General features: G+C 39.9%; 1 protein-coding gene across 2 annotated transcripts in view; it reads right to left on the reverse strand.

Annotated features, from left to right (window-relative positions):
- Nucleotides 1-24706, reverse strand: part of helz (helicase with zinc finger) — a 56328-nt gene that overhangs the window by 8663 nt on the left and 22959 nt on the right. For both annotated transcript variants that reach the window (XM_084006012.1, XM_084006011.1), the window contains exons 15-26: nucleotides 23170-23300; nucleotides 21712-21891; nucleotides 20227-20328; nucleotides 19431-19609; nucleotides 14213-14331; nucleotides 12095-12240; nucleotides 10618-10765; nucleotides 8827-9010; nucleotides 6971-7199; nucleotides 5545-5851; nucleotides 1520-1565; nucleotides 287-474 (exon numbers count right to left, since the gene is read on the reverse strand). In XM_084006012.1, the coding sequence (XP_083862138.1) occupies nucleotides 287-474; nucleotides 1520-1565; nucleotides 5545-5851; nucleotides 6971-7199; nucleotides 8827-9010; nucleotides 10618-10765; nucleotides 12095-12240; nucleotides 14213-14331; nucleotides 19431-19609; nucleotides 20227-20328; nucleotides 21712-21891; nucleotides 23170-23300 (1959 nt within the window). The remainder of the gene's footprint in view (nucleotides 1-286; nucleotides 475-1519; nucleotides 1566-5544; nucleotides 5852-6970; nucleotides 7200-8826; nucleotides 9011-10617; nucleotides 10766-12094; nucleotides 12241-14212; nucleotides 14332-19430; nucleotides 19610-20226; nucleotides 20329-21711; nucleotides 21892-23169; nucleotides 23301-24706) is intronic.

Below are 24706 nucleotides of genomic sequence, written 5' to 3' on the forward strand. Positions count from 1 at the left end.
TGTTCCTACAGATGAAAGGAGGATATACAAAAACAGTAAATGCTTGATCGGATAATTAAAAATCTGGGCTGGCAAATTTGTATGAGGACAAAAAAATTATATTCTCCCAGCAGTAAAATAAATATTATATTTGACAAAACATGCACATTTTCCACACATTTTCATTGCAGTGCATGTTTTTCTTTTCTAAAAAACAAACAAACTTTTTTGATAGACACCTGACTGGCATAAGTTGCCCACTGGCTTTACATTTGTAACCAGGAAACTGAACAAACAGGAAACTTACAGGCAGGGGCATGGACATGACCATGTTGCCACCATACACAGCTGGGACGTAGAGGATACTGGCGCCTGTATGAGGATCTATCCGTTGAACAGGACTGGGTGATTTGCCCATGCCAGCTGGTGTGCCACCCAAGGGTGGTGTGAATGCCCGAATAGGGTTTCCCATCAACACAGCTGGGTTGGGTTGGACTGCAATTAGAGAGGATGGCATAAAATTACATGTAAATGCAAATGGATCTTGACCTTAATGTGATGACACATTGATAGGAGGCAACACATAAGCCCGAGACATATGTAGCTATTCATAGCTTGGAAAATATTAGATAACAACTTCTATGACACTATCAGAGAGGAGGGCAACATATGAATAGCTGATGGCCATGCTGCATCAAAAGGAAGAAGTGACTTGCGCAGATTACAAATTATTGTGATCAGTTTAGGCTAATGTAGCTGAAAATGTACAGAAGTTGCAACAAATTGATTCCCCCCCCCCCATAGTAAACATCGAATTAACAGCTCCTTGCTGTGCTGTTCAAGGCTGCATCGCACTGATGGCTTCGATAGCCTCAGGCCTTCATGCATCCATCTGGGCTGCAGCATTAGACTGGCTTGTATCAAGCTGTTGAGATGTGTGTGTGTGTGTGTGTGTGTGTGTGTGTGTGTGTGTGTGTGTGTGTGTGTGTGTGTGTGTGTGTGTGTGTGTGTGTTAAGAGAACAGAGTAAAACAGACACTAGAAACTCTTCCACTGTTGCTCTGTTGTGAGACCGGATCATAATATACAAAACCTGTAGTGATAAAGGCAGACTTGCTATGTGGATGGAATTCAATTCTAAACATGCATGTATGTGTTTACAGTTGCCATTGTTATATCTGGCATTTAACAATAGTACCTTGGTAATGTACCTTTCCAGGATAAAGTTACATATTTGATCTGCATTTGATTCCTTTTCCTTTATCTACATCCCATCAAATTAACATTCGCAGCGAGCCTACATTAGCCAACACATACAAGCATTAAAGATTCCACAAAGCTGCTTTAGTTTGCAATTTCCTATGGATCTACTTATGCATATAGCCACAGGTGTAGAATGAGTTTCTGATGACAACCTGAAAGCCAGAGATATCTGGAATCTTGTCAAATGACAACAGACAATAGAACACAGGGTAACAACAGAAAATACTTTTAGATATAATGGTATCCTTTAATATTGAGATCAACAAGGATAAACTCACCATATCCTTCAGGTGGAAGGTGCTCTGTGTGGTTTGCATGCTTCCCCTGTAAGACAAAATAACCAGTAGTAAGTAATTAAGCAAGAATTCAAGAGTTTATAGAGGCCACATGGAGAAGAAATAAAGTGTAAATAAATAACAAATGTATAGATAAATGTATAGCAATATAGAAATGGGCATTCAACAGTTGCACTATGGTCATAACTGCCCCACATCTGTCAAAAAAATAAAACATCCGCAAACGTGATGGGGTACAAATTAAGCCGACAAGGAGAGCACAACTCAATGCATCCATAATATTAAAAGTGAGCCATGGCACTTTGTACAGAAATAAGATTTAAGAATGTGACAGGTCAAATATGCTTAAAGCCCATTTACTGAATGGAAAGGTTGCCATGTCAACTCGAGCATTAAAAAATGGATTGAGTTAGAAGTTTTCCTAGTCTACATTTGACGATATACTTTGTATGTTCCATGAAACGCAATGTCAGATGATCTCTTTACTGTCCCATAGTTACATTCAAATACGGCTTCCTGGGTATTCTAATTACATCCAAAGCTCATCCACTCACAAAGATATATGCTGACACCAAATATAGTAAGACAGATTAATAACTCAACGTAGAGGCAGTGTACTATACAGTGCCTTTATCTCAATGACCACTTCACTTGTAAACCATAGATTTATTTAATGGATAAATAAAAGCACTTTAATGGAAGAACCATAATTAAAGGATTTAATTGATGTTATTAGCAGCCACAAACTGCTACAAGTGACAGTATGCCTTTGTCCTACAGAACCCCACCATCAAAAAGCTATCCCAAAATACCCATAAGAGCCACACCACTGCATTTGGGAGACATATTGCTTAGTTATTTCTGGATCAATTTTGTGATTTGCATTACTACGTTGTTCTACCAGATGACAACAACTAAACTCCCTCGCTAATCTCTTTCTCCAGGGGGCTTCACAACACAGCTCCAGCTACTATATGTGTGTACACAGAGTTTGAACTGGATCCTGATCCATGTTGACTCATGTGTAGAATTACTCATGTGGCGATATGCACTCTCACACAAACCTATACATATACAGACACACACAACTGGGCTCACATGAGATCTGCCCATACCTGAGTTTAGTTGGACTCATGTATTATTTATCATTGAAGACAAGCATACACAACAATCTACTTTGAGCTTTGTCGGTGGTTATTTTTGTAGCATTCTGTGTCTCTCTGTTGAATACGGTGTTAACAGATCGTCCTTGACAGTGAGTTTGCTTCCTTGGAAACGGCAAAAATGAATGACATCCTCGATTGGATCCACTTGGTTGCTCTGTTATTATATAAAGCTGACGGGATATGAACAAAAACTGATCATAACATCTAAAATGTCTTGTGGCAATGCTGTAATGTGTTCCTGGTATATCGCAAACCCTCTACAAAACCAGTTTGAAGGTCAAGGCACTTGTTGAGAAAAAATATTATTCCTGCAAATTAGACACTTTGGGATAAAGCAGCGAAGGAAGCAATTCCAGCATGAAATAACAGCACATTCTCAAGACAGCCTGACTATGTTGAAACCACTTTGTGAGACAGAGCCCAGGTACCAACTAAAAGTCAAATCCACAGCATAGCCAATGTGTATTGTCTCTTAAACTGCTTATACTTGTGAGGCAGCACATCCACCAGCTTGAGCTGAGAAGCAGCCAAACTACAATGTCGCATACAACAAGAGATATAGCAAATATTTTGGTTCCACATGGAAAAAGTAATATTTTTCATTTCATATAGCACCTTTAGTATTGGCATGACATAACTATATTGAATGCATTGATCTTAGAATAAATACACTAAAGATGCAACCATGTACAATGCGGTAGGTGAGTAGGATCCCCTTCATAAAACTGACTGAGGTCTGAGATTATATTGCAGAAGCAGCTTTGATGGGCTGCTATTTTAGGTGGGGGACATTAATGGAGTAATATCAGACACAGCAGACTGCCTGTCGTCGAGCTCTGTGGTTATTTGATCCAGTTGTAGATACACTGCTGCAATATTTCCTCCAACAAGGATGTTGCTGAAAATGTGTCTCATAAGATACATTTTCTTAAACAGTGGGGGTCTCCTAAGAATAAAAAGGCACTGGTTTATTGGATCTTAAAGATGACATGACTATACTGGCTGCCATACTGGTGTCTTCAGTGTTTCATTATATTCTCTAACAAAAAGAATAAGTAGACACTGGCTCCAGTTTGGCTGTGTAAAACTCATTTGATCGACAAAGTTCAGCAGTAATAGTTTGGTTAGTGACTAATAGTGATAATTACTGTGCTGGGGAATCAATGGCAAGAGGTTGGAGGTTTTTGGAGTGAAAAGATTGTAAGAAAAATACAAATGCAAAAGAATATATGCCAAGCGGAAGTCACAAGTTTGACTTAATACCAAACATTCATTTGTTCCCGACACCACCTCGAATAACACTTCTGATTTGCAAATGGATACTTTTTTTAAAAAGTAGCAATTATAAATAATCTTTCCCCAATTAAATGACACTTGGTCTCACAAAAAGCTTTTTGCTGTTTGAGCTTTAGCCTAAGTGTCACATTGATGCACCAAAACACCATGAGTGTCCAACATCAGCACTTCACAAGCATATTTCTGATTAAAAAAAAAAGCCCAACAATGAACATCCTTTTTATAGTCTGATGAATTTAATATGTTTAAACAAGTAATTGCATCTACAAATTGCCCAGTCTGACTCACTCACTCCCTGCCCTTGGCCATATTGTTTGGATTGTTTCTTGCAATTAATCACAATGATCAACAATCTCTACAAAATTGATTTATTGGCCATTTTTTATGCTCAGTCAAACACTACAATAACTTGGAAGCTTTTTATTTGGAATTGCATAATAATCAAAAGGTTGGCTATATTGTAATATAGCCATAAGTGTAATATTGATCATCAGTGGCAGATGGTACAAGAAGCACTGCAGCAGCCACATTCAACCCAACTACACAGTGTTTTATCTAAAGGGCATTTGCCTGGATCACTTTGGCTGTACACCACAGTGGAGGCTTCCACCTTGTACAAAGGTGTCAAGATTGCTCTGACCTTTAAATCAGCAACATGCTGTATATGCTGAAGAAAACAATATATTGCATACTGCATAGTGAAAGTCTGTGTGTGCTGTGTGGTTGTGCACCCGAGTACGACTGTGGAGATGGAGGGAGGGAGGGAGGGAGGGAGGAAGAGAGAGAGGGGGGGGGCTGTGTGTGTGTGTGTGTGTCTAAAGCGAGTTGATGCTGCGGAGCTGTGGCTCATTAGGCCCAGTGGGAGATGGCAGCAGGTTGGCAGCCTTGGTGATTTCGTTAACCTTTACCTCAGGGCAAGCAGGGAGGACAGACAGAGAGACACAACCGGAGCTAAACAACCGAAGAAAACATCCTTCTGCCAAACCCGCTAATTTGATATCTGGGTTGTTTTTCTGGGGCCAAAATTAACGACCACTAAGTCATTTCCTGTGGTTAAAAAAATAGATATTTGCTTTGTACTTGCGCATGCAAACCTTTTATGATTTATCATCCCTAAAAGCAAGAAGCACTCAAATTATTCTGCATGCGTTGACTTTTTTCCCCCACAACTAATAAGTGGTTACACATCAACCACAACAACTAGAAAAGCCTACATACAACATTTGAGCATTTCACAGCATCTCTGCCCGACCCTTTTTTCCTTTGATTTCTGCCTCCCCATCTGTTTTCCTATCTTCCTTCTCTCTTTTTATTCCCTTCCTACCTGTGCAGCCTATATATTCTTATTTACAGTATTTAGAGAAGAAAAAAGGTGGGGGCATATTCAATTATCAGTAATATCATTGTTTGACAACATCTATTAATGTTTCTTTCATATCTGATTTTTAAAAATAATGTATACAGTTTGGTGTCTGGATTTTTAATTCCCATACTAAAAGAAGTGGATGTAAACAGTTATTCCTGCTAGCATCTGAAACACCTCACCTTAGGGGGTGACTGCTGCTGCTGCTGCTGTTGTTGCTGCTGCTGCTGCTGCTGCGGACCCTGCTTGTTGGAGGCGGGCTGTGCGTGCTGGGGATGTGGATGATGGTGGGGATGGAGAGCCTGTGAAGAAGAGTGGTGCCCTTGCATTGGTCTGAGGGCACGGGGGATGAACTCTGGGGCCAATGGGTTGAGGACGTAGGTCTTCTTGAGCTCCAGAGCCTCCAGCTGAGATTTGATCTGCTCAAAGGTGATGCCATGTAGACTCGAGTTTTCATGACAGATGGAGATGAAGTGCTCCCAGAATTTTCTGGAAAAGGGGCAAAATGAGGAAACAGATGGAGAGTTTTATTTTCTATTCTCCTTTATCTCTCCTTGTTTGGAGATGGATCAGCTTGTTGATTTTTCCTGCTGGCACTGTAACAATTTACCCCATGGGGGGCTGGATATAAAAGAAATTAAGTATGTTAGAAACAAACATGAAAAAAACATGTGGAAAGCAGGTGTTAGAAGAGAGGGAAGATGGGAAAAAGGAAAATCAGCAAGATGATGAAGCACACCAAATGGAAATTAAGTTAAAACTAGTAGCAGGGACACAAGAATGAAGACTAAAATGTGAAATATATTCTGAGGATACTGTCAAATGTGCTGTCAGCTTTGATGAATACAATTCAAATAATACTGCCTGAAACTAGACATGTAAAAATCAATGGGTTGATGTTAAAAGGAGTACTCCTATTGATCCTGATAGAATAGTAGCCATACTAGAGTAGGCAGAAAACCCACAATATTAATGTGCTAAGATTTGTAGTTTGCTAATCCTCATCATTGGTATGATAAATATATTGTGTAAATTAATTTTGGTTTTAAAATGTAAATCATGTCCGGGTACAGGTCTTCTGCATTTCAACAGTACATCATCTAGGGTATTTGCCACTTTAACTGTAGCCTGACAAATCATTTTTCCCCAAAATATAAAAAAAATAACAATATGTAATATATAATGTGTATATGTGTAATGTAATAAAGCATAATCAGTAATGCAGATTTAATGACTAAGTGAGTAAAAGGAAATAATAGAACAGCTAAAAAAGTCTGGTACGTTCAGAAAACTACATTACTTCACTGAATGTAACCTTTAAAACCAGGGAAAGACAACACTTAAGATTCTACCATATCCAAAATCTAAGACGATTTCTAGTCTCATATCACAATATCAATATTATAACCATATATTGCTCAGCCCTAAGTTAAAATATTCTCACAGCTAATGGTATTTCCACTCATAGCTACTATATATGAAACTATTTTTCCCTATATTTATCATATCATAAGAATAGTTATGATATGATACCATAAACACCACTTACATGAAGATCTGCTATGTTAAAATATTGAAGGCTTTAGGGAAAAAAGTGCCACTGCTTACCTGCAGCGCCCAACAGAGCACAGTGCTATGGGGTCTCCCACCACTGCAACCAAGGACTGGGCTCTGGTGATGGCTGTGTTGAGTAGCTTGTAGTTGGAGAGGAATCCATAATCAAGGTCCTCTGTAGAGTCCTCAACTAGCTGCTCTTTACGTTTGATGGCCGTCTGCTTGTGTTTGCAGGTATGCCGCGTCCGCACCGTGCTGAGGAACAGCACTCTGAACTGTTTGCCTGTAAAAACATGTTTTTTTATTATGAAGTTTCTTCATACTCTGAAAATGTATCTTTTTTTAGAAGAAGCACAGACCATCTAGATACCTTATACTGACGTTTCACTAATCAAGAGACATTTTTATGCATATTATTCTATTACTAAGAAATATTCAACCAAACTGCAGTGAATGAAAACTCTCTTGGGAACTTAATTTCTTCAATAGCCTCTTTGATATTTGTTATCAGTGGAAACTGAAACGTAAGCTACTTGTGTTGTACTGTCAAGTGTTGCTACACAGAAAGGAGCCAAAACACTGAATAGAAAAAATAGGTCTTGTAACAGTTTTATCATCAAATGACCCCAGAGGCTGTTGACAAAACACAAACATCGTCTACTCTGCACGAACCAGAGTACAGTTTTCCTGCGTGCGTGCGCGCGCGCGTGTGTGTGTGTGTGTGCGCACGCTTCATGAGTGATTAATGAGGAAGGTAATGACTAGTGGAAAGCAACTGGATGCAATATAAGTGGGAACTGCGTGACACTGAAGCAGAGATTGTGGGAAGAAAACTAACTAATTTTCACTTTGTACTGGGACTGAATGATATGTGGGGTAATATGAATACGGATAATACTGATTGACTGTCTTCAAGGTAATATAGCTCTCTTTCCAAGTATACCTTTGACTGAAGGGATCTCACACACAGAAATATGTGAAAAAGTCCACAGAGAATGAGGAACTTTGGAATTAAAATGTTGGTATTTGTTGGTTTGTATCGATTGAGTTTTTGATTATTTGGCCATAGCGGTTTTTCCATTCTTTGAAACATTTTTCACACACCGTTGAATTAACAGATACATTCCCAAATACTGTGATTTAAATCTCAAAATATTCATAAACCGGTACATTAATGTAGCACTAGTTTCAGTGCTTGCACCTGTAGATTAGAGCTTAGATCAGGCCCAGAAAATCACCCTACCCGAGCCCATTCTGTCCGAGCCCAGCCAAGCCCGACACATCAACTGTAATTAAGAGCCCGAGCCCGATGTCAACCCGACAATTATTTTTATATAATTATTTTCCCAGTTTTCTTGCTATCATAGGCTAGCAGCAAGCAGCACTTAATGCACGGGTTAAAGCCGACACAAATGATCAATCGGATCCCACCGCGTCCCACTACTTGCTTGAAATGATCCCGTACCTTGGACTATCCTGATGACTTGCTCAACGTTAATTGTCCTGTTTTTAATTCATACTTTATGTCTCCAAGCTCCATGTTGCACTTTGGCATAACTCCTTTATTCTTTGATTTAGCTGCACAGAGCGGAACCGTTATGAATGATGTGTGCGCCCTATGTGTAGTGTCTTTTTTTTTACTTTGTGTAACTTTGTACACATTTGATAGGTAGGCCTACCCTGCTAAACATATAGCCAATAATATTTAATGTTTATGGCCTAGCCTTCTCCTCAGAATAGGCCAATAGAGCAATGATAAAAAAAAACAAAAAGGAACGAACGAACACAAACGCTTGTTTAAAGGCCCGGCCCGATCAGACCCGAGGGTAGTGGCAGGCTAGGGTTGGGCTCGGGCAGAGAATCTAAACTCTACTGTACATAAACAGGTTTTGTCGGTACATTTTCCTCACCTTGGACATTGAGCACTCTTTCCACGCTGACCTCGTGCATTCTCTTCTTTCGGAGCTCAGCACGAATGCGAAACACCTGGTCAGCGTATGGCGACACTACTCCAATGCTGCCGTCGTCGAGCTTGCCCCAGGCCACTGGCCACTTCTTGCGCAGCTCTTCCACCCGCTCCACGATTTCAAATACCTGAGATAGAGGAACATGAGAGAAAGAGGTGACGAAGATGCAATGATGTCTTTACACCCTGATCCCTGCACAAAAAAGGGATCGAGGGATGATTTTCACAAAATATTGTGAGAGAAATAAACAAGCTTCAAGTTTTGTAAAAATTTAGACCGACACTATCAGCATCGCAAAATGAAAAATAACAATTTGGATTTAATTTCCAGTAAACTTAATATCCTCCTGCAGTTTCGTTCTGATTCTAAAACTGTACTACACTCAACAGTAATGAGTTGAATTGACACATTTTTAACATTATAAGCTTCCCTGTTCGTGTGATCATGAATTTGTTCAATTCAATGCATCAAGTGTTCCCAAAGTATTAAAATGTGTTTAGATATTAGCTAATAAAGCAAGAAGATGGTTTTTGAATCCCTAACGTTCTTCTGTCATATGAGCAGGTTTTCACTTCCTGTTCAGAGCTTTGGCATACTGCCAGAGGCTTTGAACTGTCACGGAAATATTGTCTTCCACTTGAAGCTAAGCCCATCAAAGACACTTGCACAAGCCTAACAAACAGATGAGCATAATGCATTTTGATTTCGGAAGATTATGATAATGTTGTTAATGGTTTGACATGGGTGCCATATCGGAGAGATGGGTGGTAATTCCTTTGGCATTGCTGACAGTTTGGGAGCAAAATCAAGACGCAGCTGTGGTTTAATTTGCTGGAACATGTCAGCAAAGGGTCAAGGGTCCGACACAGCAAATGACCACAAACGACGAGTCTAGAGAGGAACCAATCAAAGGCTCGTCCTGTCAGTGAATAATGCATCATGGGTGTCAAATGCAGCTCCTTATTTAGTATATGGGTTTCATCTTTAATTATGATTAAAAGACTGTGTGTAGTGAGGTGAAATAAACAGTACTGATCCGTTTTGGATACCCCTTGAACTTTTGACTTGAAATCAAAACAGCCCAACAGCCATAATTGATAATAATAGGTTTATTATTTGATCACACATTAATTAAACTGAACTGGCCCAAGCATTTAATTATTCACTCAAATTTTACTCAAATGAAGGTACCTGTGATTTTCAGAGATCAATGTTTTCAGATTGTCTTATTGTTCATCACCGTTAGTGGCACTATCACAGTTCAGATGTCAATTTGTCAGAGAGGATGTGGTTCATTATACACACATACAAGCACAGAGGCGAGAGCAATTGAGACGGACTACAATGTCGCCTGAAGAAAAGAGAGCGCTGGATAAAGCTTGGGGAAAAAATCTGATATGAAGGTGTGAGAAACAGGAGGTTTAATTAGCGTACATGGCAACCACGACAGGATCAGTCTGATGATGAATTAATATCTTAATTACCAGCCAAAAATGTTAGTGTAAATATTGTAGAATCAGAATTTCAGAAATTTCATAAAAGCTAATTTCCTTCATAGCCAAATGAGTGAAGCTTATGCAATTGTGATAAGATATGGTACATGCGTCATCAGTTAATGAAATTAAACTAAATCGATATGCTTCATTAATCATGCTGATGAACTTCACATTGATCCTGTTTTTAAGCTTCCGACAGTCACCTCCTTCTCAGAGGAAGTCATTTATAACTTCCTACCTCTGCGTTGTTGTAGTAGGCAGTGCTGTTCTTCTCCTGGACATCTTCTCCTCTGGCTGTGAAGAAGGTCAGAGGGTAGAAGTCCTTATGGGAGGGCTGCTTCCCACTTGCCATCAACTTCCCATCATAAAATAATTCTGACGTGTAGCTGCAGGAAGAGGAGAAGAAGAAGAAGGGGGGAGAGAAAGAGAAGCAAAAAAAAGGAAAGAAACAGAGGAAAATATGAGAATGGAGCATATTTGTGCAAGGATATCTCTAAGAATTTACAGATTTAAAAAACACTGATAAAAGTGGAGCAGGTTGGGAAATTATATGTGCCGCACATCATTTCATACACATTTAACACAGTACATTCTGGGATATTTGAGATTTGGGGAAAATGTTAAAGTTTTTCTTGAGTTTGTAAGGAATGAAAACACAAACATGTTTAATGTCAGAATGATTTAAGATGCATTGTGTGGATCCTCTCAAATTCTAAAACCTGATAACGTCAATGTGCTGCCGAGGGTGTAAGTTTGTGTGTGTGTGTTCCTTCTCTGTTGCACCACTATGCAGTTGTACCCAGCAACTAACTGCTTTTGAATTGAAAAGGTAAAACAACTTTCACATTGCAGAAATGGGCTTAAGTACCTATAGTTAACACCACAAATATCAGGATGGAGGAGAACACGTTTGCAGCGCTTCCGCCTCAAGTGCAAACCCGACATAAGCCTTCCTTTGTGTCTGCTAAGTTGAGTTGAGTTTAATCTGCTCACCAGTACCTTGCAGCAACTAAACCCACTAGCCCCCGTTGTAGTTTTGCCGTAGAACCATTTGTCATTGTTCTTCACACCGGTTTTCCCTTTTCCTCCTGACCCAGGCCATGTCCACATGGAAACGTTTTTTCTGTGTAAACGCAGAAGTCTTTCGGACGAGAAGATCCGGAATTTTTGGTGCCTGTAAATGCACTTTTTTGGAACGAGGTCCCAGGGTGAAAAAGTAAAAAAACGCCATGCATGTTTCCTGTGTATGGCAAATACGCATATGATGATGTCCTCACTCCACCCATGGACCTTCTACCCTTTGAATTCTTATCCCCGCAACGTCTCATAACAACAACAACAATGGCGGCCTACATGCTTGTGATCGTGCTGCAGCAGCTATTGAGCCTATTCAGGTAACTAGGGCAAAATATTCTGCTCCTCTGCCACTACGCTGAGCTAAAAAGGATTACGAACAGCTTGTATACAGCGCGCAAGCTTTATGCGCATGCTTCGTCTCCATTTTTGGCCTGGAATATATACCACAACGGGCTGAGTTTAAAGTGGATTCGTTTGGACGCAGATTTTCTTGAAACGATGCCAAGGAAAACCGCGGTAAAAAAGATAGTTTTGGTACGTATGGACATGGCCCCATTCATCACAACCCTTCTTCTCGAGCATTTCAATCTCTCCTCCCACAGGTTCGACACAAGGCAGTGTTGTGGGCTCACACCTACTTGATGATAGCTTCGTGAGAGCGGTAGTTCTCGCACAGGAGGATCCGACAAGGGTATTCAGGGGGGTAGTGCTCATACAGTCGGTCCAGCAGTGACACATGCAGGTTACGCTCTCGCGCAAACTCGCTGTACACAAATGGACTGAGCTGCAAATCGAAGGACACAAATGTAAAGAGGGGGAAGGAGGCGGAGGGAGAGAGAGAGAAACAAAAGTTAGTTCAAAGCTGTAGTCTACCATTCTCTCACATGATTACTTTTCGTCATGTACCACACATTATGTAGGCACACAGCTTTTTCATTTTACCCCAAACACTGCATCTGGTGATTTCATGGATAAGTATTTTTCACCTCTGGTTGAGGCTATGTTAATCACACAAAATCACATGTTGTGCTTGACATGACTCATTACATTTTGCTCTCCATGGCATATAAAGTAGCTTAGCAAGTCAGGTCTACAGTGATGTCTTGTGTTCGCAAACTCATGTATGCTTCCCAAATTATTTGAACCAAGCCATTTCCCAGGCATGTCAGCTGCTCAGACAGCAGAGAATGCAGAATACATCCTGTACTTGAACATGTGTTCAGCAAAGTCTAATTTGCCTAATCTTTACATTTCTTCAGATGAGGAGGCAATGCTAACAGGAATCCACAAAAAGGACTTTATTTTCCAGTTTAATTTTAGTTTTGCTTTCCCCGGGAGCCATAGTTCCTAGGACTATTTTTTCCCCAAAAGGCTATTAGTTAGATAGGATATTCCAAATGCAATACATTTAAATGTTATTAACAATTTTGAGAGCTATTCTTGTTTTGAGAAACTTAAGATGAGCAAAATGTTTCTCCCACTGCAACCTCTTCCATCTGGTGTGTATGCCATTAAACAAACAGACCTTGAGATGGTGTGATTATAGTGGAATTTACTTGCAGTGATTTCACAGCATTTTGAGAACATGCCAAATTCAATTTTGTTTGGAGTATATATACACTACCCTGTCTTAATTACGGATCTGCTCCAACATGGCACTGCCTGCAAGCCAAGGCAGAATAGCATTTGATTGTTCAACACAAAACCACAGGTGGCATTTGAGTCCTCATCTCTTGCAAGTAATAAATACAATATTTTAATAAATCAAGTATAAATCGGTAACTCCCTCAATACCTGAAATAGTCAACTTCAATAACAACTTCAATGTGTATTTTCCTCTCTAACAAAAATGTGAGATTTTTGACCATCATCCCAATGTGATTTAGGGTTACATATTTGCAAAACCGCATCCACACAAACAAGACGGCAATTTATCTTTGGTTTGAATCCAAATTAAGCCAGACAGTAAGCGGGTCAGATAGCTTTAATGAGACCCCACCGAGTCAATAGCAAAGCAAACAATCAATAGGTGCCCTGGCCTTCATTGACTATTCAGTCTGCTCTTCCATTACTGAATAATGGAGGTAAGCGGTTTCAGAGAGAGTAGAATGGGAAGTAAAGAGGCATAGAAATATAAGGAGCATCAACCTTTCTTGGAGTTATTAAGCTATTACATAGGATAGCAAGGTGGAAGGAGAAAAGCATGAGACAAAGTGATTGAGAAAGAGAAATATAGGATACACAGGTGGACATTTTCTTTTAAATCCATTTTTCTTTGGTACAAAGAAATAGCAGCGAGAGAGATCAAGTAATTAGAGCAGCTACTGCATGGAAGACTCCTGCCTCGTCTTCATCCACTGCCTACTGGTAATCCTGTGCCACAGTCTAAAACCAGGAGAGGTGGAAATAAGGTTTTAATTCCTTGTGTTGGCTTACAAAGCTGAGTTTATATGTGCGTTATCTGTGACTAAAGCGGTCTCCAGAACCCCACCTGTACCTTGGCTGCTGTCTGTTCTGTTGTGAAAGGAGTAGGCTAGAGTGGAGTCTAATCCACAGAAAAAAAGTTATTACTTCTGCTGGATGTCTCAGCTACTATCTGTGTCTGTATTTGTATTTAGGTTTATTTTAGGATACAGAGAAATGTCTTCAATAAGCTTAGAGAATGGACCTAAAACCCTGTAGTCTGCATTTAACATATGGATAGTAATTGATGAATAAGCAAAGAAATACTGCATTTATTTCCCCCACTCTCTTACCTGCATATGGTCTCCAGCCAGCACGATGCGGGTGGTCTTGCTAGCTAGAGCAAAAGGCATGATGGTTTCACACTCCATGGCCTGGGCTGCTTCATCCAAGAGGATATGAGTGAACAACCCTGCCAAAACAGACAACACACCAACATAAACATCAACTTACTTAATAGTATTCTAAGTACATATATTCTCAACATATTTACGGTTGTATTGCCACCAAAATGCACACTTGATTCACACTTGTGTATCCAAAGAATACTACAAACACATATCAAACATTTACAAAAATGGTAGTGGGGCAATTAAGCTGAACCAGCCATCATTAGTTTTACGACAATATCGGACATCATTTTTGGTTGAATATAGGGTAATATTGGTACTGGTTTATATAGTGTTTCTTAATCTACTGTTATCATATTAATGCTGGAGATCATAGGCTCTCTTTCATGCAGATATGCACATTAGCTATTTATCCTGGAGTAAGTATCTCCTGATGCTCATCACAGCTTTAAGTGTTCGAGACTACAGAGCCTCCTATTTCCACTACTGCTTTCAAGTTCCATAAGGGAAATGTTAAGAGAGCCTTTTGGATTCAAAACTACATGACAAAGAACTTGACAAAAGTGTTGAAATATTGCAGTAGAACAAAGCTCGGAAATCATTTGACAAGACACTACTTAGATGCCTCTTATGTAGTGCATAATATGGTTATGATTTACAAATAAATACTTTGGAAATTCAATTATAAAACATTGCTGTATTCAATATAAGTGTCTAAATTAAGCCCAGTGAATTCAGCTCGATCAGATTATCCAGACATAGTCATGTCAACAATTTACCATTGTTACAATAAATAATCCATTTGGTAAACCAGGAGCATTAAAACCCTACAACTGTGCCATTCTCTCAGTCACTTTTTCATCTTCTTCTTTTAACCAGCCCTGCAAACCAAAGGCAGGGTTTGTGTACGTTTTGAAAGGGACTGAACAGTAGCCCAACCCTGATTTAAAAAGCTCAAACGGTGCTCGGCAGTATGAGGGAAGGGATGAAACAGCATGGCAAATGAGTGCGGGAGCGGGGAAGAGAGAAGCTGAATAACAACCAGCAAACGGCTTCTGAAGCCTGAACAGAAGTTCTACAGGAAAGTATGCAGATATGAAATGTGACAGTAGAAAATAAACTCAGGGACTGTCAAAAAGTAAACAAACAACAGAAACATGGACTGGCAAGAAAAGAGGCGGAGAAGTGTGATTTGAGGCAACATTCACCCTTTTGTATGTCTTTGAACAAATGCCTGCAAACCGTATTGATTTTTTCCCCTCCAACTATAAAGCCTCAAACAAGTGTTCTCTGAACTGTGTGTGCACCTCATTGAAGTAAGGCTATCATTTTCCCCCCACTGTGGTGCTGATAAAAAGGCATATGCATGTTCTTTAAAAAAAAAAAAAAGTGGTCCATGTTTTTGCGTACACATGCAGAATGTGTATTTATTAAAGCGTATGAAGTGAGAAATGTCTCGTCAGAGCTGTAAAAGTGATGTACCAAACAAAGCAAATAAAGGGAAAATATGGGGAAAAAGCTTTAATAGATTCCCCCCTTTTACATTATGTAACTAACAGTATGATTTGATAGATGCTAAGGACAGATTGGTAGATGTCAAAGAGGTCACACTTCCTCCAGAAGCGGGATGTAATATGTATAAAATTATGCACATGAGTTATCTCTGGATAGTAGGCATATACTTAAAAGCATGTGCTTGAGTAATCTCTAAATAGATTGCCGTTTTCGCTGTGTTGAGATCAATGCTTTGGTGGAAACATAATGTCTTTTTCATCATTGCATGGGAAATGACTTGCTTAACAATGCAGACAAAGGGAATTCATAAAGATGTGCTTCCCACATATGACATTTAATTATTGAGGCCTGGCACCTTTGTTGACCCCATCTATAAACTGGAGTCAACATGTAACGCATCCTGCATAGATGCTCTTTTACTCAACGGACAACAAACACAAATAATGTACATGGGTCATTACAAATGGAAATGTTTCCCCAGGCAGGGAGGTAGAGTTAAGGAGGGGAGGTAGAGAATATCTTTATGTCTGCCAAGTAGACAGAGAGGCAGTCAAGAAGGAACATGGCGCTAAATGTTTCACCTGGGACATAGCCACCCGCCTTGGGGAACCTCTGTCTGAACTAGCGGTCCAAATTAGATTTCTGAAGCGCCAATCTGTCATTGTATTAATAATGGTGTTTGAATTTGGAAACAGTGGTAAAAAAAAAAAAAAGGAGGAAGGGATAATAAGCAGAGGTGAAAGAGATCAGAGGCACAGTGTTGCACAAGTGATATAGGGGACAGAAGACGGTTTAATAATGAATGGCAGTTCTTCACCTTAGACATCCAGCCTCTCACATTCTCCCTTTCACAGTCTCTTTCTGACATTTTCCCCCTTTTACAAGTGACTTCATCTGTAAGTGTGAAGGGTCTATACACATAACTCTACCACATAAGACAAGCTTTATTAAGCAAATATCAGGTTTGACAGCCTTTGTTAAAAAAAAAACTAATACTGCTCAGAGCAGGGTTGGGAAATCCCTTTATTATAATTTGACATTGTTCTTGGATGTCTTCTGGTGCCTGTCACACAATGTGAACCCATTTGGAGCCAACTTCGGAAACAGATTTCCCTCATTGACCACAGTATGAGCTTTTATATAGTCATAAGCAGAGGTGGGTAGTAACGCGCTACATTTACTCCGTTACATTTACTTGAGTAACTTTTTGGAAAAATTGTACTTCTATGAGTAGTTTCAAAGCAGCATACTTTTTACTTTTACTTAAGTAAATTTGTGAAGAAGGAGCGGTACTTTTACTCCGTTACATTGGGCTGATTCTGCTTATCGATCCGTCTGCTGCATGGTCTGTTTTGTTTATGTGGGGACCAGAGCCAGTGGCGCCACCAGCCGGAATCCTGTACGCACTGTGCGTACTTTTTTTGAAGGTGGACTAGATATTTAAATTTCAGCGGGTGACACCAAACAACGTCTGCCCAAGCAAGTCAGAGCTTTTCTTTCGCTCACACAGTGACCTGGAGAGACGCAGCCGCATTTGAGAGGACGATCGCGCGTGTGTGCGCAATTACGCATAGCGTGTGTTGGCCCCTCTCCACTACACAATACAGCTCGGCTCTAGTCTCGTCACCTCTCTGCTGCTGAGCACTGTGGGCCGAGCCGATGCACGTCTCTCTCCCCGGGCCGGGAGAGTTATCATACCGTACTGTGCGTGTGTGTCCAAGCGTGTGTGTGCGTGCGTGCGTGGAGTGCTCACAAGCGTGCGCTTGTGTTTAGGGCGCGGATGGGCCCTAAACCACCAGGGCCTATCACCATAATATACACTACTGATTTCACTGATACTGAAAACATTCGATTTTGTCTTAAAAAAGTATTTTTCCATTTGTTGTTGTATTTTGCCGTTTCTGTGCGAACATTGAAATTGAATCCTAGCGACGTCTAACTCCGTTTCACCAATCAGGCAAAGCCTAAGCCATCACATGACCGCACACACATTCGCCGCGGCAAACAGGCGGAAAAGAGCGCAGAAACAAAACGATGGAGACGGCATGCAATTCCGAAGAAGCCGAAGAGGAGGAGGCACAACACCCCTGGCCCCACATAAAAGAAATGTTCACACTCCAGGCAAAAAAAAAAAAACAGCTACATTATGCGTTGCCATTTGTGTCTCCCGAAACAAGTGGAGTTATTTATTTATTAGTGTTTATTATAAACTGTTTCAGTTGTCTAAGGGAATTCTCCGTGCATTATTTGACATTATTTGACCTGATTAATAAAGGAGGTTACTCGGCAGTTACTCTGTACTTGAGTAGTTTTTTCACCCATTACTTTTTACTCTTACTCAAGTAACACAGGGTGACAATACTTTTTACTTTTACTTGAGTCATATTATTCTAAAGTAACAGTACTCTTACTTGAGTACAATTTTTGGCTACTCTACCCACCTCTGGTCATAAGCCTTTCTCACCAGGCTGCAATATCTAGTGGTCAGATCAATATTCACCTGTGCCCCAGCACAAATCTGCTAGCATACAGCATCATCTTTAGTGCATGAGATTCACCTATACTACCTATAGGGTGCACCTATATGCAGTCCACCTAACTTTAATATGTTTAAACAGCCACCCAATTGCATACACGGATCACCCATAATAGTTGTGAATCTCAAACCTGATGCTGAAATTAGAATTAGTCTTTAGTCAGGCAATTTCCACATGTGAGATCCCGTATCTAGGCCATAAAGAGAGATGAGCACAGACGAACCAGAAACCAGAGGCCTCTGTGTGTTCGGGGTGGGAGATTTGTTATTGCTACTTAGTAGATTCGCTGGATCCCAATTGCCTCATTTCCTGGCGATTTTCATCACCGTCGAACACCATGAAAGCTAAAGAGATGAAAAGGTGGGTACTAATGATGTGAGGTACATTAGAAACAGGCAGATGGTGTTCCCAAGCAACAGGCAAAGGTCCCTCTGCTGACACATTAGCGTCACTTATTAGTCTGCAATGATAAACTGGTTTGATTTCCATGTCTTTAACAGAACTGAAATTATTTCCTACTCTGTCTAAGTGGTGGGCTCCTGCCAACACCGGATACGAGAGTCACTGGGGATGACCAAAGAACATGAAACTGGATCAAATTTACATAATTATATCCAGAAAAAAACATCCATATATGCATATTGTCATGCATAACAGTGTAATATCATAGATCTATTATGAATACTTGCATGAGACTATAATTTCCTCTGTTTATGTGTGACTCAATTCTGTGGTCATTTTTGATGCTATCATTGTGTTAGACTGTATTAGACTAAAAGGTAGGTATTTGTGATATTTTGTCAACCTGTGCTCATTCTTCACGTTCTTTGAACCATGTAAAAATTGTTTTTCAGTCATCCCGATCCCTTCATTAAAATGAGATGATTTAGACTGCTACCACTGCAAACATTTGCAGAACCATCCAAATGCTTCAGCACCAGGTGAACCATACTATGCCTAAACGATCATCAAGAACCTCATGAATAATCAGGTTCCAAGTTGAATTGGCAAAGAGAATGAAATCTGCTGAGGGCAAATGGTTGTCAACCACTTCCATCACAAGGCAGCCGTACTACACTTAAGACTACACATCTTCTCATTTGACTCACCGGGGTCCAGGTCAAGCTGGCAGAGGTATTGGGAGGTGCTGAGGGTGACCACCACCACGCGGTGCCTGAGGATGTCCTCCCTTGTGGGCATCTGGAAAGTGATGTGTGTGCTGGAGATGAGACAGTACTGCTGGACCACTGGGTGAACCGTCTTCACCCAGCGGTTCCTGAAGTATACCCTGGAGAGAGAGAGTGAGAGTGAGAGTGTGCATTGTGAATGAAAGCAACAGTGAATGCTAGTTTTGATTCAATTACATTGTGAATCCATATTGTGTGAAAGAGTCTTATTTATTTGCCAAGCTTCACTGAACGTATTCTTCTATCAGTTCACTTTTCCATTATCTACACTTCCCAGAATTTCAGAACTAAAAGCTCAACTATGTTCCATTATGAGTACAGAAAACATCTGACAACAAACAAATATGTCGAGTTCCGTTTGTGCCTGACCTCGCTTTTTTTTTTTTACTATTAAAAAGGAACAAAACTATAAATGAGAGGAAACAGCCTTTGACTACTGCTCGAGGCTATTAGTAAATTCCTAAATCAACTTAATTGTTTAATGACTAAATATTCACAGTATATACTACTGGAATATGGCTGATTGTGGGTCTGTAATAACAGCACTGCAGCTACCAGATGAACTTGAGAACCCCATAATGCCCTCAAAATGTGAATGAACTGCAGCCTGTAAACAGGACAAATGTAAGCCTGATGTTTCCTTGATTGCATATTTAATCTGTTGTCATGCACAAAGCATACAGCTTGTGTCTGCACATAAGCAAGTGTGTTTCCATACCTGAGAGGTCTGGCATGCGCATTGCCTGCTTCGACATAAGGATGAAGGTAGTCCTTGATGTAAAGGTCGGCCGCACTGTTGGAGTGGGTGCAGATCAGGACCCTGTAGAGGCAAAAGGCAAACTATTTCAGATGTGAAGCATCATACATAGTTTCTGCAATACTTGGTGGTAGAGATCTTAAAAACATGGCACATAAAGCCAAAACTATCTGCTTAATTAGATACTACCAGAGGCTAGTATGAACATTTGTGTAGTTATTGTAGGGGGAAAGGACCCTCTAACCTGCCTTTATGCACCAGTCCCGTTTCCGAGTGGAATACAAAGGTTTTCTACAAACATCAAGCTGTATTTCAGCTTAATTTAAAAATTTACAAATGAATTTCATGTTGACCAATGTCTATTCCACACCAACCTTGAAGCCTAACAGCAATTTACAATGATAGGGACAGCAAAGACAGTTTTGTACTTATTATAATTGAGAGTTCTGTAAAACTGTCTTTTGTAGTTACCCATTTCAATGTTGGTGAAACATCACAGTGACCGATATGCAGAGAAAGCTTTTAGCATGTCGAACAACACATATTAGGTACACCTGACTATGATCTATATGACATTTCAACAGTATGATGAGCGAGCAGCACGTGTCCAGATGGGGCACTTTCCCGTCTTGACTTTTAAAATATCTATAATTCATTCCAAAGATACAATATTAAATGTATTCAAGTGAAATGAAGAATGAATATTACATTGATACATACCGTTTTTACTTTTACATATAGCCTATACAACCATGTACCTCATTTCAACACAGAATGTGCTTCCGTTTGAAGTATGTCATTCATTTTTGATTAACACCAGGGAACAATGTATGCTTGTACTTTATTGCTCTGCTTCTAACACAATACATTGCAGAATTTCCTGTGAGTATTTGTACGCAGTGAGAGAACTAACTATCATGGAAGAAAACACTGCCATGTTTTATTGTTACACAAGACAGTGTGGCCCACTGAAGTGACATAACTTGATTGATCGGATTATTCTTTGCATGAAAACGCACATCCGGCCAAGGATAGATAATCAAACTAACCATGTGCATTGAACACAAATGACACAAATTCATCCAAATAACCAGCATTCTTTTTCCTCAAGTGAGGAACGCACGCACACCATGTGCATTTGTTTTTTAGCAAGATTGTGTGAATATTTCTTCGAGCCAATTGCCGGTATACAATACACTACAATACAACGCCGCTTGTTTTTGGGTTGTATTCCTTCAATAAAACAATACAGCTGTGGTTGATGCAGACACACCTGGTGGAGATCTGCAGATAAATCAATATAATGTGACAACGTAGAGAGAATGGGTTTAGGGTTGCGAAACAAGGTAGGGAATTGTAAAGGGCGTGCAAATTTCCTACTAGTTGCCAAAAGAGGAAAAAAACTGATGCAACCGATGTTGAAACAAAGAACAAAAAAAGACAGACCTGCTGTGGTCCTGACGGAGGATGTGCTTGACAGCCTGTGCCAGGGTGAAGGTCTTGCCGGTGCCGTAGGGCCCAATGATGAGGATTGGGGGCAGGGGAATCGTGACGGGTGTGGTAATGGCCAGGATGGCCTCTTTCTGCTTGGCATTCAGACGGGGATCCAGCTGCTCGTCCCACTGCCTGAGGGCGGAGGGAAGACGGGGAAATTATTAGAGGAACTTTTAACAAACTTACAAAATACTTTCTTTTGGTGTGAAAGAAGTGGTTTTCTAGAAAAAAGAAATTCACACATTATTGATGAAACCACAACTTTTCTGTATGTGGTCATATGTGAATGGGTATATCTGTACAAGTGACATTTCAGGGATAATGGGGGGTTGTGAAAGTGGAAGACTCTTTTCTAGTGGAGGTAACAAACCCATCACAAGACTTCACTAATTATCTATTTGAGGATCAAATGTGTGTTTTTGATTCAAGTATATCACAGAGAAAAAATGACCACTTACTACTCGCAAACTTGTTGAATATTAAATGCTACTATTCAACGAGTTCACAAAATAATTACAAGAACATTGGCACAAGACAAAAACAGCTTCTCGCTCGTGATTTTCCTGAAAATAATAAGAGATGTCTTTCGCCAAGCACACGTATGCCCGGCCTTGCCCCATTATGTTCTGTAACAAACTTTCCGTTTTGTTTCCATTTACACACATTCATGGCCATTTTCAAATTAATACAGATGGGTAGTAGTGAGGGATGCACATACATGATTTCATGCACATACTCATGAAAGTGTGTGGTATCTTGCATGTAGTGCGTCTGTGTGTTTGTCTCCAAGTATCATTGTCCTCATTATGAAGAATTTATCTTCTTAAAGTTGTATATACACCAACACCAATTGATTGAGCTCCAACTAAGACATAGTAAGAGATCAAGCAGCGTAAGAAAAACTGTGTGTGTGTGTGTGTGTGTGTGTGTGTGTGTGTGTGTGTGTGTGTTAGGGCTGGGCGATATATATATATATTTTTTTAAATATCAATGTTTTTACAAACGAGATATGGAACGCGATGCTATCGTCAACATCAATATAAAATAATTTGCGTTTAAACTACTGTACATTTGGTCCAAATAACAGCGCCTGCAGCCTGTTCTTTTGCATCTCTCTTTGATGTGCAGGTATTCTCTGTAATTTCTCTATAAAATCCGTTTCGGATTAGCAGTATTTCCTATGCATGAATGTAGTTCTGTTTGCAAACATACCGTATTATGTTCAATAATCTAAATGAAAGTTGTTGATTGACAGATATCTGATAGTTACTTAAGTCTATACTGACCATCTGCAATACCAAAGAAGCATCCCTCCTCCAAACAGCTGCATAAAAACATCTTTCCTAAAACATCTTCTGAATCAGCCCTCAACGGTGAAATGCGTAATTGCGAACACGATGGAGTACATACCTGTTGGGGCTCCAGGGGATCGTGGGGACCATGCCAATGTCAGGGAAAAGGATGCCATTATCTTTGATGCGATCCAGGGCATATTGCATCTCACAGAGTGGCAGTCTGTTCAGCTGGAACTGGAGCTCCACCTGACAGAGACAATACAGAGAGTTCACCAAGCGGTCAATGCAGCCACTGGTATATACATTTATATCCATCTACAGGCCAATTATGCTATGTTATGTTAAGTAAAAATTTAATGCAATCAAATTTAATAGCCCAGATACAAAACCTTTTTTGTTCGGGTTGTATAATTTTGGATAAGATGAGAATCATGAATTTCATGATTTACATAGAACCCACATTCATAAAACATGATAAATATAATTCATGCAATGCGTGCATTATACCTATAAACAGTTTTAATATTGTAATTAACTGCTCACATTAAATTATTTTTAAACCAACCACTCAAGAGCTTAATCGAAAAAATTAACTTTTTTAAGAGGTATCTAGAACTTGAATGAAGCCCACCTATAAAAAATGTAATTGCGTAGACATGAGTTAAGTCATTTCATCTTTTGGCCAATATTATCCACAACACCATGGTAGTGAGATTCTTCCCAGGGAGAGGGACGGTAACATCTGCAACACCCCCACGAAAATGTCTGTTGAACAATGTTGTGCCACGTTGTCCATTCTTACATTGGCGCCCATTTCAATTTAATCCCTTTGCTTATACCAGTTTTATCACGGAATCACTAAGATTTTGTCTCCGCTGCCGGAGGGCCTCGTTATCATACAAACAGAGACAGGCTCCTAACAAGTGCATTGTAAAGTATGCAATTCCTTTAGGATAGGAGTGTGAAAATCAAAAGAAGAGAGAAAAAACATACAAGATATTAAAGGTGTGCACACAGTAGGAGGAAAGCGGTGAGAAATCGAAATAAACAACAAATACAAGAAAAGTAAAGTCTGAGACATACAAGAGTGAGAAGAGCATGAAACATCAAGGCTGTGTGAAATATTGTAAGAAGCCACAGAGGAGATAGGGAAATTAAATTGTAATACGTAAGCAGGCAGGAGCAGCGTATCCAGGAGAATAAGAAGATTATGCTCCCACAGCGATAGGATGAGGGTTGTTTTGATAAATGTTAATATATAACGGCTTTCCTCATCTGCAGACGTTCAGGCTGGAGGGGAAAAAATATGAAGCTGGGACTGCCAAAGGTAGTCATTCAATAAAGGGAGATTTCTCAGAAACAGAAAATGGCACACAAAACATTGATGGCAATGCTCACACAGACGCACTAGAACACACAGGTTTTCCTCAAAAGACGGTCCTCATCAGCCCTGTAACCTTTTCTTGAAATGCTAATCAAAAGGTGAATCTATAGCCTTTACGTTTTTTTTTTTAAGGCCAAAATATTGGGGTGGAAGGAATCATTGCACGCGTGATCATTTACCTCTCTTTTCCACTGCTTTCAATAAACCAGTCTTATTTATTATCCGTTAGTGACGCCTGGTGCTTTAGCAGAGTAGTGTTCATTTGGCC

Source organism: Eutrigla gurnardus, assembly GCF_963514095.1.
Source record: "Eutrigla gurnardus genome assembly, chromosome: 3".
NCBI classification, from domain to species: domain Eukaryota; kingdom Metazoa; phylum Chordata; class Actinopteri; order Perciformes; family Triglidae; genus Eutrigla; species Eutrigla gurnardus.